Source organism: Pseudochaenichthys georgianus, chromosome 16 (assembly GCF_902827115.2).
Source record: "Pseudochaenichthys georgianus chromosome 16, fPseGeo1.2, whole genome shotgun sequence".
In the NCBI taxonomy this organism is placed as follows: domain Eukaryota; kingdom Metazoa; phylum Chordata; class Actinopteri; order Perciformes; family Channichthyidae; genus Pseudochaenichthys; species Pseudochaenichthys georgianus.
In genome coordinates this window covers 16663073-16682047 of record NC_047518.2, presented here as the reverse complement: position 1 = coordinate 16682047, position 18975 = coordinate 16663073, and the positions used below count along the sequence as shown (strand labels likewise).

Genomic DNA, 18975 nt, shown 5'->3' with positions numbered 1-18975 from the left:
ATTAAATACTTTTCATCAATCTTCAGCAGTTATACACAACATATTTTCTTTTCCTTCCCCCCCAAAAACATTTACATTTTTTTTTTTTTTAAACATTTCCTGGTATACAAATATTTGAAAACATACAGTATATTTTTTAACATTATAAGTGAATGTTTCTGACTTCTCCCTCTATATTTTATACATATCTTACCATATATTGCAGCTCCTGCCATTTCAAATATTGCACTAGTCCATACTGCAATCTGGATTAAAATGTAGATAAATTGTGCAGCCCTTATTAAAACAACTATTTCTTATTGGTCGTGAATTCGAACAATGCAAAGTTGCAAAGTTTCATGTCAGTCAGAGCCCTGATTTCCATGGGCATGATTTAGGTGATCCAAAACACTAACACTCAACACTTCACAGTAGCATGGGTTTCGATCGATAACCAATATTTGATGGATGCTGACATCAGTCATGCCACCTTGAGTAACCCTCTGTAGGATCCAGTATCTACTGTTCAACATACGTAAAGATACCTCGAACTGCAGCCTACTTGGACTTCCTATTCACGTCAAGCTTACTTAGTTCATCGTGCAATGATTCAGGCATAAAGTATCTATATCTCTGTGTCGAAAACTCTCATGATTAGTGTTCTCAGTGACTGACTGGCTGATGGGGTTGATTTGTCCGACAGTGCTGTGTGTCAGGCGGTCTCAGCGTCCACACTGGAGAACATGAGTGAAGGAGCGGATAATTGATACTGACAAGGCACTCCCAGCCTTAATTGCTGCTGGTGAATTAGATTACCTTTTCAAAGTGCCGTCATTAGCAGAGGGAGAGCCATACCAATGGTCCCCTGATTGGCCTCATATTGTTTTGCTGTGAACCTGCTCTGGTAGGGCGCAAGGATGTGTGTGTACATTTGTGAGGATGTGTGTTTGTTTTGGATTGAAATTGCTCTCTAATTTTCATCTGTAGTTTGACTGTGTGTACATGTGTGTGAGTTATGCACATCCAGTGTCAATAATGTCAAGTTGTCAAAGTGACACATTTAGTAGGAAGTGTGTCTCTTGTCTAATTGGCCATTGACTGCTACCACACATTTAAATGATTGGTTCACACAAAATACAAAAAACTGATTATTTTAATTGGTTTTATTTGACCACGTTTTGAGATATCTGCCTCTACATTATACTGTCACCCCAGTACAGTGGGAATCAATGGACAATTGCAATTTGAGGATTTAATAATAATACATTTTATTTAAGAGGGCCTTTCATGACATCCAAGGACATTGTACAATTGAGTAAATACTCTAAGAGGTTAAAAGCAACAGAACATGATACAACAATAACATGTAATCACAGCCATGTGCCTGTGCAGCACCTCTTTTCACCCTCTGTCTGAAACCAGAGTCCAGTCTGCTCTGACTGGTTAGCTGGCTGGCTCTGTTGTGATTGGTCAGCTGCTTAGAGATGACTTGCCCATTAGTCTATCAGGCACATTACAATGTGCTGGAGCGCAAGTGATACATAGTGATGTCGCTATGTCACAGAAGTAAACAAAGCAGTCCAATGGAGCCGTGTGTGTGTGTGTGTGTGTGTGTGTGTGTGTGTGTGTGTGTGTGTGTGTGTGTGTGTGTGTGTGTGTGTGTGTGTGTGTGTGTGTGTGTGTGTGTGTGTGTGTGTGTGTGTGTGTGTGTGTGTGTGTGTGTGTGTGTGTGTGTGTGTGTGTGTGTGTGTGTGTGTGTGTGTGTGTGTGCGAGAGAAACTCCCTCTGGCCTGAACTTTGTTGTTGGACTGGCAGACCATTAACATGCACTAAAACGTAAAACACACTACAGGAAAGGGAAAACCCCAACAAGCAAAAGAGTTTCTTTGTTGTTTTCTTTGTCTCTTTGGATAGTAGGAAGATGACTCGACTGCGAAACGCTGCGGTAAATACTAACCTTATGTAAAAGGTACAATGTGTCTTTCACAAAACAGATATATGCACTTGATTTGGTTCATCTTGTCCACATCCTCTGCCTTACACATTTGCCCGCTGCTATAATGTTTGAGTGTGAATTCGTATTTTTAAGAGCTTTTGATGAAACACTATATAATTGCAGACCATTTACTGTCACTTAAAGAGCCACAGGATCAGAGCACAGTGCCGATATTCTGTTGGTTACCAAGAGAAACAAAGATACTGTTTCTCAAAAGACATAATGCTGTTGAGTTAAAATGGCTTTTCTCAATGCTTTGGCCTCTGCAATTATATTCTCTTTCCCTCCATTTTGTTGATGTGGAGCCAGAAATCTCAGATATAGATGTCTCAAAACTTAGAAAAATAGAACGTTCACTGGGAGAAATACCATTCATAGTTTTTGGAAAAGTACCATTTTTATTTGTAATTTGACTTAAATCTTGCATCTACCCTTTACATCTACAGTTTCATTGCAATGTCTTCTTGCGCCTTCAGTAGAGATGCATGTTGATTGGCATTAATTACAGAGTATTTCTCAATGTTATGACATTAAGTGTGCCTTTCTACAGAAATCATGTCACAGCAGGACTGTTTTTTCTTTATGCAAAAGAAATCCATGGCCTCCCATTACCTTCAATAATAATGATTTAATAAATACTCTTCAATACTTCCATTTATCAAAAGTGATGATACCGTTACGTTTCAACCAGAATAACCCTGTACTTTGATATTTCTAAAGAAAAGATAAACATGCATTTGGCTGTTTTTAGCCAGGATGGCATGGTTCAGCTCGTAGCTATTGGCTTCAGCACTTTTGATTTGATATTACATGTGATTGGCCAATTAATGCAGCAACAGACTTTGGTAAAGTCAACCTCGGTGTATTTAATGGAATCTTTTTCAGGACAACTCAACTTTATCAGTCATCTCCTTTTTACAGTTAAGGCTGTAAGGGGACTTTTCTATTTATGGAAAGACACATTTCAGTGATCTTTTAAAACAATATCCAAATATCAATTTCATTTCCTAGTACTAGAAGAAAAAAAAATGTTCCAAGATAGATTTAGTTATTTTTTACTTTCTTCTACCTTCTGAGAGCAAAGGTCAAGGTTAGTTACATCACCATATTGGAAAAAAAACGGTCTTCAACACGGAGGATGTTGCTTTTATAAAATCTTCAAACCTAAGTTTTCCAGTTAAAGAGAAGTTATAATGCTATGCTATGGAGAGAGATACAGTGGAAGGGAATTTGCAGAGAGAGGAGTTCCTTCCATGCACAGATGGTGACATGTGCATCTTCTTAAAAAAAACGTCCCAAAACCAGAAGTCCAAACCCCCCTGCAGCACTGGTTTCAGCTCCAGCTCCCTCATCTTATTTCCATATCTTTCTCCAGTCACTGCTCCGTCACCAGCGCCCAGAACCCTCCCTATCCCCCGACGGCTTCCCCATCCCTGTCACAGCCTTCATCCCTTCCCCAGCCAGCGCACCGCTCCCCTGCTGAGTTAAATGGAGTGTGCCGGCGTCTGGGGAGTCGCGTGTGCCCGGTTGAGCTCGGCTCAGCTGGGCTGCTAGCGTTATAAACTTACTGTGTGATTATTGTCAGAGCGAGACTCCTCCACCCGGGAGGTCTGCGCTGATGGGTACTGTGTCACTGGGTACAGCCAGCCATGGAGGGTGGGATGAGAGAGCAGAAAGGAGGTTATAGAAACCAGGGGTGAGAGAAGGACATGAAGAGAAATACTGTCAGTGGGGGTGATGGAGAACAGAAGTCAAGGGAGCAAAGGATGGAAGAAGAATGGAGGAACAAGCAGGAGGGCAGGGAATCATCAAAAGAAGGAACAAAAACAAGCTGGGCGAGCAAAGACTGATGTGTACCTATCTTGGCAGACAAAGACAAGGGAAGACACACAGGGAGGGATATAAAAAGGGAGAAGCAGAAGAATAATGTGCTCGGAGAAGAAAGAGAGGCAGCAGGGAAATCAGCAGAAAGAGGGAGAGACAGGGCCGAAGAGAAAGGCAAAGAGAGAAATTAGAGAGAACACTTTCAAGCCAGTGATGTGTGCCGTGATTGTTTTCTCTCCCTCTTTCTCTCTTTCTCTCTGTCTCCCTCTAAACGGTTGGTCGGGATGTGGCCTGTATCTGCCGGCAAGAAGGAACTCAATTTGGGACAATTTACTCTGCAGTCTCAGCCCTGATGCACCTCAGGGACAGAGAATGGAGAGAATGAATGTGAAGGGAGATAGAATCAGCAAGCCACACGCACATGAACACACACACACACACACACACACACACACACACACACACACACACACACACACACACACACACACACACACACACACACACACACACACACACACACACACACACACACACAATTGCCGGCGAGTAGATTTCACTTAGTTAGTTCTAACTCTCCCAGGCGGTCAATACGATTTGAGTTTATAAGGCTTGGAAATGAAAAGCCCAGGATAAGGTTAGATAAACTGTGTGCTATTTGATTTCGGCCCACCTTCTTGCAGAAAAACCCACACAAGACAGATGGCCAGAGGGGATGTGCTGATATGAAGTTGTGCAAAGGGTCATGTGGTTGATTAAGGCAGGAGAACGTTATGTGTTTTGACCTTATTGGTCACTGCAATGATGAAAACTTAGATTTTCCTCGCATATTTTGCCTTCCAAATCAGAGTTCTGGAGGGCACACAATTTAGACAAATTCTTAATAAAAAAACCTCTAACTTCATGGACCTCATAATACGGTGGCCAACGTGTGCAAAAGCACTAAAAAGGTCCAAAATACTTGAAATGCGCTGCACGTTCAAAAATGATGTACATTTAAAATATGCCAAAACGCAACCTGACTAACTAAATACTTTATATATCTCCAAGTGTCAACAAGCGCTCAGGTCCTAACTCTGTGCATCACTCTTTAGTGTCGCTGTTTCCGTTGTGGTTTGAGCTTCTTGCAGCGTTTTGTATTCGCAGTGTTTCATTTATTAAACGATGCGCATGTTTCATCTGGTTGTTGAATGTTTTCTGAAGATTGCACAAAGATCTTTCTTCATTTACAAGGTTTTTGCCACATTTGTTTTATTAACATCGTTTTTGAACATTACTTTACATTACATGTCACTTGTTAGACGCTTTTATCCAGCGTCTTAGCGACTTACATACATTCAGTACTGTGGGCAATCCCCACAGGAGCAATTTGAGGTGAAGTGTCTTGCCTAGGGAGACAACGACATGGTGACTGCAGTGGGACTGGAACTTGCTCTCCCCTGATCCGAAGATCAGGCCGCTATCCCACTGAGCCACAGTCTCCCTAAACCTGCAGCATGTTTCTCCTAATAGAAGTGTTTTAGGCCGCGTTTGCACTTGTCGGCCACCATAGACATTTTCTGACAGCACCATTTGTTTCTATTCACTAACAGGTGGGCAGCCTGGAGGATGTTTACAGCCTTAAAGACAGCAGGGGGCGCCCTGACAGAGCCGCCTTTGAGAACACACTTTCCACTGCAGTCGGGGTGAGTATTTTACCTATTGTATCAAATAAACTCTGCTCAATAGAATACTCATCACACGATTAATAGAAGGGGATCAAGCCGCAGGTTCCTAAAAGAAGCCGCTCTGAGGTTGTTTTTTTTGGCCTTACTCGCACTGTCTCTGTAACACAGCGGGAAATGGATTTGTAACTACATCAAATCAGAGCGTTCAGCTACTTAGACGTGACTGTTTGATACATTCAACACGGCCACGTCAAGGTGAATTCACACTGGCATCGGTTCTGATTTCACACAGCATGTATATGCAAATGGCAGTTCATTTGGCTGCCGTTGCTGTTTTAATCAGGGTCTAGTGTTGATTAGCGACAAGGATGCAAAAAAAAAGGAAACAGATCCATGTGGTGAGTAATGGCTGAAAGTTGTTTACCTTGCTCGTGTGCCTGTTCCATCCAATATCACTATATGCCTTGCCCCCCAAACCCCCCCTCGCCACCTTCAACAAGCCGTTCTGCATCACCCTTCGGAGCGCACAATGCAGCCCCCTCAAAGGGCTTTTGTTGCCAGGGAAACCGTCACCCACGGAGACATCCCATGACAGCACGGGGAGAGGGAAGAGTGGGGGGGGGGATGCAGCTTTTGGCCCTGGTCGTTCTCCGGGGTGCACCAGACCTCTGGCCCTTCCGCAACACACTGCCCCTTCAGAGGCACACACACTCTAAAAACACAAGGCAGCAGTATACCAAAGAAAACCACACTCATGCATGAAAACACACAAGCAGAAGAAAGAAATGGACAGAGAGTTGAAGAGAGAGAAGATTCCCAACTTTCTGATTCAAAGTTATCATCTGAATCAGTGTGCGTGTGATTAATTGAAGTAATTTATTCACAATCTCCAGTGACTCCATGTATGGTTCATGATTTCATTAAACTGTAACTTTAATTACTTTTCTACAATCGTAACTTTAGGTGAAATGAATTTCCACGCCTTGAATGTCCCACATATCGTAATGAGTCTTACATTTAATGGATTGCACAAATAATGTTTTGTGATAATGAACAATTGCATACTTAGACATTGCATCCTTAGCAGGCAGTTTTTTAAACACCTTGCATCGTTTTTTGACTATATTCCTTTTATGTGGACTAATCAATTTAGCATTGAGGCAAGACAACATCTCTATCAATAACCTTGAAAGGAAACTTTTTTATTTGCTAAAATAATGCCGTAGTCCTTTAAACTACCAGTCAATATTGTCATATGTGTATGGGAGATGTATTTATGGAGGGTTATGTGTTGCCAAACACAATTACAGTGTGTTGGCTACAGCTGTTGGCCGGCTGCCAAAGCTGGAGCTGTACTCCATCCGCCCACCTCTGACCAGGCTGCTGTCTGCACAGAGCTGCATGCTGCCTTTCACTCCGCATCGTGCTGTGCATTGCATGGCAGGTGGGTTAGATTACGGTGCATAATCATTAATGCAGCATGTAAGGTTTATTAAATCGTAACCATGAGACATAATTCATGTTTTTAAATATTAGTGTTTAGAGGTGGCTACTAGTTAGCAAACAATGCTTAAATAAGATGTGCTACTTTTGGAATGAATTGAATTTGTTACCATTAAGGACTTAGTTACCGGTGCATCATTGAGTAAAGGCTACGGAGTGGAGCTGAATGATTGTGTCAAAGTTCCAAATTCAAAATAAACTTGATTAAAATTCCCAAACTGGCAAAATCATGTTAGATCTTCAGAAAATGATATACGACGTCAATATTGCATCCTCTGAGGCCATCATAAAGGTCAGAAAGAAACAACATATTTGATTAATCTGCCGTCACTAGAGGATGGATGTCAAGGTAACATGCTCTAGAGAGCGTCCGATAATATGAATATACCTTCATCTTCTCCTTACCCTAGTCCAAGCCAGCCTCACAGAAGGTTTTCAGACCACCAGCCTGGCAGAAACTTGACATTTTGTTTTAGATTTGAACATGGCCAATGGAACAGAAGTCATGTATTTATACTATCCCATGATACTGTGTATGGCTTTGTTATGACATCTGTTCCTATAGTAAAAGACAAGTGTATCTATTTTGCGAGACTTTGTCCCGCAATCAGTCGCTTGTTCTGGAGATTTCAATAATAGTCAGCTGATGATGTTGCTTAGCTGTGAATTCATTTAGTTTCAAGCAAACATGAACACTTAGTCTTATAAGAAAAACATTGTAGGAACATGTAAAGTTTCAATATATAGTGTTCTATGAAGACTGTTAGTAACTACACTGAACAAAAATATAAATGCAACACTTTTTGTTTTTGCTCCCATTTTTCATGAGATGAACTCAAAGATCTAAAACATTTTCTATATACACAAAATAACCATTTCTCTCAAATATTGTTCACAAATCTGAAAAAATCTGTGATAGTGAGCACTTCTCCTTTGCCGAGATAATCCATCCCACCTCACAGGTGTGGCATATCAAGATGCTGATCAGACAGCATGATTATTGCACAGGTGTGCCTTAGGCTGGCCACAATAAAAGGCCACTCTGAAACGTGCAGTTTTGCTTTATTGGGGGGGTCTGGGGGGGTCCGAAAACCAGTCAGTATCTGGTGTGAGGGGTAGGGTTAGGGTAATGTTGTGAATCGAGTGGCCCATGGTGGTGGTGGGGTTATGGTATGGGCAGGCGTATGTTATGGACGACGAACACAGGCCACTCGATTCACAACATTACCCTAACCCTAACCCTACCCCTCACACCAGATACTGACTGGTTTTCGGACCCCCCCAGACCTGAACACAGGTGCATTTTATTGATGGCATTGTGAATGCACAGAGATACCGTGACGAGATCCTGAGGCCCATTGTTGTGCCATTCATCCACGACCATCACCTCATGTCGCAGCATGATAATGCGCGGCCCCATGTTGCAAGGATCTGTACACAATTCCTGGAGGCTGAAAACATCCCAGTTCTTGCATGGCCAGCATACTCACCGGACATGTCACCCATTGAGCATGTTTGGGATGCTCTGGATCGGCGTATACGACAGCGTGTTCCAGTTCCTGCCAATATCCAGCAACTTTGCACAGCCATTGAAGAGGAGTGGACCAACACACACACAATCAACAACCTGATCAACTCAATGCGAAGGAGATGTGTTGCACTGCGTGAGGCAAATGGTGGTCACACCAGATACTGTCTAATCAGCATCTTGATATGCCACACCTGTGAGGTGGGATGGATTATCTCGGCAAAGGAGAAGTGCTCACTATCACAGATTTTTTCAGATTTGTGAACAATATTTGAGAGAAATGGTTATTTTGTGTATATAGACAATGTTTTAGATCTTTGAGTTCATCTCATGAAAAATGGGAGCAAAAACAAAAGTGTTGCGTTTATATTTTTGTTCAGTGTATGTAACCCTTTCTCTCATGTACTTAAATAAAAACCATATTTATTTAAACAGATGTATTCAATTATTGCATGTTCTATTCGTATTTGTCTATGTTATTTACAGTATCATATTATGCAATAATAGTGAACAAAAGTTAATATTTATTGTGCTTAATATAATGCAACAACATGATCAATACAAAGTGAAACAAAAATGATATTGTCAAACCATTGCCAACAAATGAAGATTCATTGTGAAATATCAAAACATTTCCTGTTTCATCTCAGTTGCTGTTCTTTTTCAATTCTTAATGAAAGTGAAATAGTTCAGTTACACTCATGAACATGATTAATGGTGTTCCATAACAAAGGAATAATAAAAAACACTTCATAAATCAGTGCAATCAAAGCAGTCCAGTGGAATGGCTCTCTGAGGCTCTCACATGTGTAGAGCTGTGCTGAACCACACACACACACACACGCACGCACGCGCACACGCACACACACACGCACAGTGTAGGTCCATAGTGGTTTCTCAGAGGAGGGGGAGGTTTTGCCACCATGTAATCCCAGTTATCAGCATCCCTCCGTCAGCAAAGCAACAATCAGCTGTTGTATTAATCGCCCTGCTAATGACACAATTAGCAAGGCTCTGGGAAATACAGCTCCACGCAAACATGTGAGGGCTTGGAGACAACATGCCACATGCAGCATCATCACATGCATTTTGACTTAAACAAATACGAAGCAAGACCTGCCATTAACATGATCAAAATACATGCATACAGGAATATATACACACAGGGACAACACAGGTATACAACATATGGCGTCCATAAGATGCGAGATAATAGCATCCAATTGTTTCCTTCTTTCTCCCTGCCTCTACTTTGTTTACTTCAGGCTCCACCTCCCCTTGTTTACCCTCTCCCTAACTGTCCTAACTAGCAGACCTCTTGCCTTTTCATTCTCAAACACACAGACATGTCTCTGACTGAACTCTACACTGACCTTTTACAAAATGTCTCCGATACTAACCCCCTGCCAGCTCCTGACATACACTCCCCGGTCCCTGCTGGTGTACACACACTTAACACACACATTCTGAAAACCACTGTGCACAGTTTGTCCCCATCGTCTGACTTCTTTTTCTTTGTCTTAAAATATGTCTAGTTAGTCTAACTGCAGCCGGGTGTTATTGTTGCTACCTCCCTAGCAGTGAGAGAAGTTGGAAACATAAGCAGCTGCACTGTCATTACGTTGTCAATCCGTCTTCACACTACAATTGGACTGACTCTGCCTTAAACTGGTTCACCTCCTATCTCACCGGGAGGACTGAGCACGTCACCTTGGGAGCGGCTAAATCAAGAACTCACTCTGTGACTTGCGGTGTCCCCCAAGGATCAGTCCTTGGCCCCACCCTTTTCACCATATACATATCCCCCCTTGGTCGTGTCATCAGCCGGCATGGAATATCTTTCCATTGCTATGCTGATGACACACAACTCTACATCAGAGCAAACCCAACCCCCTCTGCACCTCTGCCATCATCCACAATAACCACATGCCTGGAGGAGATAAAGGTGTGGATGAAGCACAACTTCCTCCAGCTAAACAGCTCCAAGACTGAAGCCATTCTTATTGGCACTCCACATCAGGTCCGTTCATCTGCCATCACCAGCATCACCTTCTCCGGTCAGAACATTCCACTCTCAACAACGGTTACCAATCTGGGAGTTAAAATGGATCCTCACCTGACCTTTGAGGCCCACATCAAGCAAATATGCAAGACCTCTTTCTACCACCTGAGAAATATTGCGAAACTCCGCCCCACACTCAGTCTGCCAGATGCTGAAAAGCTTGTCCACGCCTTTGTCTCCTCCAGGCTGGACTACTGTAACGCACTTCTCATTGGGATTCCTAGCAAGAACATCCAGAAGCTGCAATACATCCAAAACACAGCTGCTAGGATCCTGATGAGAGTGCGGAAGTACGAACACATCACACCCATCCTCAAATCACTGCACTGGCTCCCGGTCTCACTCAGGATTGACTACAAAATCACCCTCTTCACTCATCAGTGCATATATGGAAATGCTCCCTCCTACATCAAGGAATTGCTCACCCCACAAACCTCCACGAGGAACCTACGTTCAGTAAAGGCAAACCTCCTCATCCCACCAAGGACAAAACTGAAGACCATGGGAGACCGAGCCTTCTGCTCCGCTGCTCCGAGATTGTGGAATGCCCTCCCAAGCCAGCTGAGGACACCACAGACTGTGGAGGCTTTCAAAAAAGGCCTAAAAACGCATCTTTTTAGAATAGCCTTTAACTAGATTTTTAAATCCCCCACATTATGCCATGCGGGCATGAATGTCACAGCTTTTATTATGTTGTTTTAATTTTTTTTTTTGTGTTCACCCTTTTTAATTTTTTAATTTTGTAGCACTTTGAGTTTTGTTTACGCAAATGAAAAGTGCGCTTATAAATAAAATATATTATTATTATTATTATTATTATTATTATTATTAATTCATAAACGAAAATGTAATTGAAGTTAGGCAAGGAGAAGCAAGTTATTCCCATAGAAGAACGTGGAAACATGAGAGGTCAAGGTCAACCAACCAACCAACCAACCAACCAACCAACCAACCAACCAACCAACCAACCAACCAATCAAACGTGACTCTTTTCGAGGGGTTACCTCCTCAAGCCAATCAGTGTAAGGTTGTCTTATCTGTGGCAAATCTTATATTAAGCAAACATTCTTGTATCTTTTGCACATACATTTTTTTCCCACAATGCATTATATTTGATAGAAAAAAAGAAGGTCACAATACAATAAAACAACACTAAATCTGTGAAATATATATTATTCAGTATACACATTATGTATACGTGTCCCAAATCCATGGGATGGTAATTGAGTAGACAAATTAGGGATTTTGGACACAGTCTCTCACCTTTTTTACCGTGTGATGAAAACGTGCATGCATGTACTCAACTAATCACAATAATTAGTCCAAATGGTGCCTCTCCATTAGTTTATTACCAGCCAGATCTGTACCCATGTGGTTGATTAAAAATATATTCATTTTGTTTGTTTTGTCTTTGTTATTTTGTAAAGCAAAGTGACCTACTTGCGATGTCCAATTAGCTAGAGTTCATACTAGCTCTCTAGATTTGCTTTGTTTGGAAGCATGGTTTAATGCTGAGCTAGTTTAGTGCAATTACTTAATGATCAACATTGTTTATTAAACTTGGTATTTGATGGTGCAGTCATGACAAAACAAAGTAGACAATCTTAAAATTGGGCTCTTTAGCTTTGACTTTAGAACGTCATCCCACTCTTCTCTGCTAACAAGTGGAAGATCCTACAAACAAGAGAATCTCCTGTGTACAGCTCTCTTTAGGTCATTCCAGTGGGATTGGGGTTCCAATACTTTGATTATGATTCTTTGAAGCCATGCCTTGGTGGACTTTGATATGTGCTTTGGATCATTGTCATTTCAGGAATCTCATATTCCTCTTCATCTTCAGATTTCTGACAGAGGCCAATAGGTTTTGTGCCTTTTTGAGAAAATCATTATCCTGTCTATCTTCACAAGACATGACATATTTGAAGAGAACAGCCCCAAAGTATGATGCTACCTCCACCCTGCTTCCCAGGAAGTATGCTGTTCCTTGGATGATTGGCTCTATGGGCTACATGCCAAACATCTTCAGAATTATGGCTGAAGGTTAAACTTCAGCAGGTGTCATATTGACAATATTGAGCTGCATTATTGCTTCTAAGTAAAAAACTAACTCCAATCAGCTAAATATTCAGGATACCAGATGAACACCGGATGACTCTCGTGTTTGCTATATGTAAGTCCGTTTGATTAAATGAGCATATCGGTGCGGCCGTGACACATTTCCCTACATTATGATCACCAAATTATGTATTAAGAGTGAAAATTCTGACGAGCCGAGCAGTAGTTGTAAAAAAAACTCTTCAGATTGTACAGCTCCTCTCCCCTCTAGCCGTGATGTCACCACTCTAAGTCTTAACTCTCCCATACACACCCATTATAAAATGTGAAACGGTGTGAAATGTTCACAAAACACAAGCTACGTTAGAACCATACTAGCTATCAAAAAATATCCAATTAGTCTAATGAAGTCCATAGTCTCGAGAACCGTTTAAACTTGTAATTTGTGTTCTACGTTAAAGTATGCAGACTCTGTATGGGGTCAAAGTGGGGTGTTTTTTAGCTCTGTTCAAATGGATTTCTCATTCATTCCTAATGGGCAAATGATCGCAGTTTTCTGCAATTTGCAGAAAACGGCTTGGCAAATCTCTTATAAAAGACAGAGCAACCCGATCCCGGTCATTCCGCACGTTTTGTGTGTTTCGTGTCAACGCTGCCGGAAGAATGAGATGAGATAAGTATGTTGAATATTATACTGTGTGTGGCTTCGCCAGTCACACAGAATGACTTTCATCAAAGACGGTGTGCTATTTACCTATGCCTGATTTTGAGTTTGTTGACCTGTAGGAATCTAGGTCTTGAAACTGCTTTTTGTGTTCTTTAACCATTAAAGATTAAAAGTAATTCACTGAGTGTAAATTGTCCTGATATTGTCACGGAAAAGCCTAGATGTGGGTCATACTTTGAAGAAAATTCACTTGTAATGTTGAATTTTAGTCTTACAGTATATCCTATAGTTTCATGTTTATTCTCTCTCAATTCAATTTAATTAAATTCAAAAGGGCTCTATTGGCAAGAACGTTTCAAGAAACATTGCTGCCGAAGCGTCAAAATAAGAAAGAACACAATAATATTCATATTGATATTAACATGACATTAAATTCTCATGTATACATTATATCTTCCTCAGTCCCTCCCAAGAATTCTTCTCTTCACGGTTCTATTCAGGATTGCAAATACATTTTTCACTTTCCCTAGATGCCTTCTCTGCTGAAGCATTTGTGTGGTTTTCTCTCTCCTTATTTTCGTTTTTTTGTTGCAATTTTTAAAGACTCCAGTCACATCCGCAATCCCGCGGCCCTATAAGGAGCTTTCACGCTTTTTGGTTTGCTTTAGATGTTTAATACCCCCTCTCTTTTGTGTCAGGGAGCCGGAGAGGCGTTAAGAAGCGCTGATAAACCCCACTTAGATCCCTTCCTGGCCCGTCACCCCGGCCTGCCGGGCCGCTTTAGCAGGGAACTGATCTGTGACGGCCTGCCACTCAAACTGAACACTTCTGAAGGCTGACACAATGGAGTGAGCAGCACACCAGAGGGCCCGGAGTGGGTAGGGAGGGGTGGATGGAGGGAGTGTGAGGCAGCAGAGGCCAAGAGGTGCCCTAAAAGAATGCTGGAGGCGGGGCCAAAGTGTATCTCCCTCTTATCTTTCTCTTTCTCTTTCAATGGAATTTTTCCCTCCCTACCCTCACTACCGTAGACCTCACACATTTTTCTTATGTGCCTCTGTGTAGTTTTCACCGTTCATCTTCTAATCTGCAGTAACACACCCACAACCCCTCTCTTCCGTCTTTTTTCTCTCTGTAGTCTGGACTATCAGCTTGGCAGTTAGAGATGAGAGATTGAATGAAGAGTGAGTGGACGGGAGGGGGGTCCAGATAGGGATCATCAGTGCATCAGTGTCTGGGTGCTGGTTGGTCATGTGGTGCGTTCACTGCTGCGTGGCATCGTGGGTCCAACCAGAGCCAGGCTGGGGCTGACAGACCCCCAGGAGGCACAGCTTTGTGATTGACAGGCAGAGGGAGGTGGGGGGGTTAAGGGGGCATGTGGCCACTGCCGCTGCCATGGCCATCACTTTCCCAGGGGGCCGTGGGTGGGTAGCGAAGCCCAAAATGTCAGCCCTGGTATCTGTGCTGCTCGGCTCGTATCACACTGCTGCAGCTGCCTGCCATCCACCGCATCCACTCATTCATACAGAGACATGGGAGTACCACGTCTCACACACACACACACACACACACACACACACACACACACGCACGCACGCACGCACACACACACACACACACACACACACACACACACACACACACACACACACACACACACACACACACACACACACACACACACACACACACACACACACACACACCATATTCTTCATATGGAGAGCGAACACACACTTGTATTCTCTCCATCCTACTGTCTTTCTTCTCCTCCACACACTCACATTGTGCCTCTGTCAGTTGTACCTAAGCCAATCCATCATGCAAGTGCTCCAGAGTTCTTTTCTTCCTCACTGCTGGAAAACCATTTTTACAAACATTTTCTATAGACCTACCTTGTGTTTTTTTTAAAACGGATCTCTACGGTGGCTGACAGGTGCAAGCATTTAGAAAACATTCACACCTTGACGGAGCATGCGCAGAGTTTACTAAAAAGACTGAATAAACGAAACGCTGCAATTAAAAAGAACCCCGCAAGAGGCTCAAAACACAACGGAAATGGGGAAAATTCAAAGTGATGCACACGGCTGGGACTGGAGTGCTTCTTGAAGTTGTAACTGTTTTTTCAGTATATTTGAAATGACTAGGTTAGCTACGTTAGCTAGCTAGCTTATAGCAGATCTGCAATAATATCGGAAGGAATCATGCGGTCACATTGTTAAAATGAGCCAACAAAACTTACATTTTAGCTAAGTTTCCAGTGGGCCAATTTTATAATCCTCAAACTTCCCATGTTGTGTTTGCAGAATTTCATTTATGCAGCGCTTTAATAAACCCTGCACATGTTTCATCAAGTTGGTAAATGTTTTCTAAATGCTACGCATGTGTTGTCAAGTTGGTGAAGATGTTTCTTCATTTGCATGTGTTTTGGCACGTTTGTGTTTTTTTATTTGCATTGTTTTTAAAACGGCATGGCAGTTCTCCTAATGGAAATGTGTTAGGCTGTTGTAACACTTTTACACTCATCCCTTTTCTCTCTGTCAAACTCTCTTTGTTTTTAAATAGGCTTTTATTTTGAAGGGAGATATGTCTGCTTTGTTTACATTTGAAGTTGCATGTGTATGGCAGTCATTGAAAGAAGTTCTGTTTGCAAAATGTCAAGTGATTGAATGTTTCACTGTACTATGTGTACTGTGTGGTTTTATCTGTACTTTTAATCTATGTGTGTATGTGGTGTGTGTGGATGCATGTGCTGCCTATTTGTCACAGCTGGATGATGAATGCGCTGACAGTAGAGGGGTCAGTGTCACAGACAGTGTGGTCAATTGCCCCCCATCCCCTGAGTCTAACCTTGAGCATCACTCCCTAAAGAGTCTCAATCTGCCATTAACACACACACACACACACACACACACACACACACACACACACACACACACACACACACACACACACACACACACACACACACACACACACACACACACACACACACACACACACACACACACACACACACACACACACACACACACACACACACACACACACACACACACACACACACACACACACACACACACACACACACACACACATTAGTAGCTGGCAGGGTCTGGTTTGACAGAGAGCGATTAGCTCCCTATCATGTGTATTGATCACCGTGTCCTGGCTGCTCCTCCAGAGGAGGGGCTGGAGGGGCTGTACAAGGTAGTTGGGGCATACACACTTAAACACCCACACATATACACACTATCATCCTTGTTATCTACAAATGTCTTTGTTTGATATATATAATATGTTAGTTTTGAGTGTATAATTATATGTATATCATTGAAACTTCCATTTATATAATGTCCTCAAAGTATTGCAGGACAGAAGAGCAATCTCCAATCCTTTATTCCCCTGAATACACTTCCATATTTGAATGAGTTTTTATTTGTAGAAAGGCTTGAGTGGCCCCATTGTTATTGAAACACAATGGTGCATAAGGCTCTTAATATTTTGGAAAGACATTTTTCTTTTGGCTGCCCTTGCTGGCGATTCCAAACTTTTGAAAAGTAGTATTTAAATTAAAGCTAATTAAATGAGTTCACAAATGCCATGTTATCTATTAAAAAGTATCTTCTTGTTAATAAGGCATCACCTGAAACGTGTAAACTAAACAACATTTTACACTGAGGCCATTTTATCTTAAATGAATCTGATCAGCCTAATGTGGAATCGTACACGTATCACATCCACTTCCTGTCTGAGGTATTCAGTGTTTAATATCACACATGGAGCGTTATTAGCTTTAACAACCCCCCTTCCACCCTGCACCCGTCTTCCTTGGGTAGTTTAGACCAGCTCTTGTTAATTGAGTCTAATTGAAGAACATGAAGGGGGAATACAGCAAGCAGGCTTTTAGGACATAAAAGACTGCAGCCGCCTCTCAATAGTATTTATTTTCAACCTCTTCCACTCTGATTTAAGTGTAAGAGGACAATAGTGGCCTGACACTGATATGTGCGTGTGTTTGTGTGTGTCTGCGCGTGTGTGTCTGTGATCTGTTGTTTGATTTAGTGTGCCCACCTTCTCAAGGACCAGCCTCTTATCAGATCAAAGCTGCAGGCAGCGGCCTATGAAACATATTGTGTGTGTGCTGTGGAGGACAGAGGTGCAGGTGAGGGAGGTGGGGGGGTGTTATCCTTGCTTTTAGCCCAGGACAATGGGACTGCAAAGGGGAGAGCGAGCGAGTCCTCTTTGAACTAATGAAGAGGAAACCTTTTACTCTCCTCCATGAAGGTACCCAACTCTCCCTGTGCTATGGATTTTCCCTCTCTTTTAAAGTAGAGGAAAACAGAAAAGAACACACATATTTAGCCTGTTTTTTTTAGTGTTTCTCACAAAAACCCAGACAAGGATAAAATAAGACTTCAGAAATGGTTTTAGATTGTTAGACTTGCAGTACATGAGCATCAATTGAAAAGAGTGGACACTAAAGGGGCCCTATACTGCTCATTCTCTGGTTCAAATTGGATTCTGTGTCTCTTCTGTGACATGTCTCCACGCTTTAATGTTCACTAAAGTCTTTATTGTTCTCATACTGTCTGTGCTGCAGCACCTCTTTTCACCCTCTGTCTGAAACCAGAGCCCAGTCTGCTCTGATGGTTACATCAGATTGGTCAAACGCTTAGAGGTCTTGGAGCGCTATAGTTAATTGGCTAGTGAAAACTTGTCTTGCTCAAAATGTAGTTTCCATGTAACAAAAATGCATAGTCGATTATGTTTGAGTACAAACTTTGTTTGTTTTGGAAATATTTCAAATGGAGGACAACACTGTTTGTGTGCTGTATGAAATGTGCACAACATAACATCCTTAACTTATCTACGTAACTTAAATATCATATATATTATTTTTAAACTAAACCGTCATCTTAATCGACTAAATGTAACCAAGTAGTTTGGTTTCAATTCAACCATGTATTTCAAATTCTGACAGTAATCTGAGAGATGATACATTTTGTATGGGTTCATTATTTTAAGGAGATAGTTGAAAGAGATTTGAAAGCATCTCGATTCAATCAAGTCAACATATGTGAATTCACATTTTCCTCGGAGTAATGCATATCTTGTTGTGATTCCAGGTTCACTGGGTGCAGAGGCAGCACAGTCATTACAGAGACAAGCGGGTCCCTGTGAGAGGACTGGACCTCAGAACCCCTCACAGTAAGTTCTGAGTGACACACTTCTTTCCACTGACGTTTTGTCATAGCTAAAAGTGTTCTTTTTGCTGACCTCCAGTTAGTAAGTAAGTTATTTGAAGAGGGGTTGTGACTGAGCAACTCATCCATAGTCACTATATTACCTGCAGTAGTCAGCATGCCCCTGGTTTAGAGAAATAGACAGGAGTATCATCAGGAAGCTAAGCAATGTACTTCTGTGGACAGAGACCTTTACTAATCTGCCCTTTCTAAAAGGAACTAAAGCTGTTGACAAAAAACAATAAAACATTAATAAACAATTCTAAACTATGACATTAAAAAACCTTAAAGAAACAGCCAGTTATATACTTTAGCTAGATGCACACTTAGATATGCAGTATCTTATACATGATTGTACACTTACTTACTTATAAGGAGGCATTCTAGTATAACTGACAAGCCACTGGTCTTTAGATAATGTAAGTCCTGTAACAAGGTGTCAGTATAATTA

General features: G+C 41.8%; 1 protein-coding gene across 1 annotated transcript in view; it reads left to right on the top strand.

Annotated features, from left to right (window-relative positions):
* LOC117461051 (proprotein convertase subtilisin/kexin type 4-like) overlaps window positions 1-18975 on the top strand; it is a 249012-nt gene that overhangs the window by 40283 nt on the left and 189754 nt on the right. The window contains exons 3-4 of the mRNA XM_071205815.1: window positions 5392-5484; window positions 18408-18489. Coding sequence (XP_071061916.1) covers window positions 5392-5484; window positions 18408-18489 — 175 coding nt within the window. The remainder of the gene's footprint in view (window positions 1-5391; window positions 5485-18407; window positions 18490-18975) is intronic.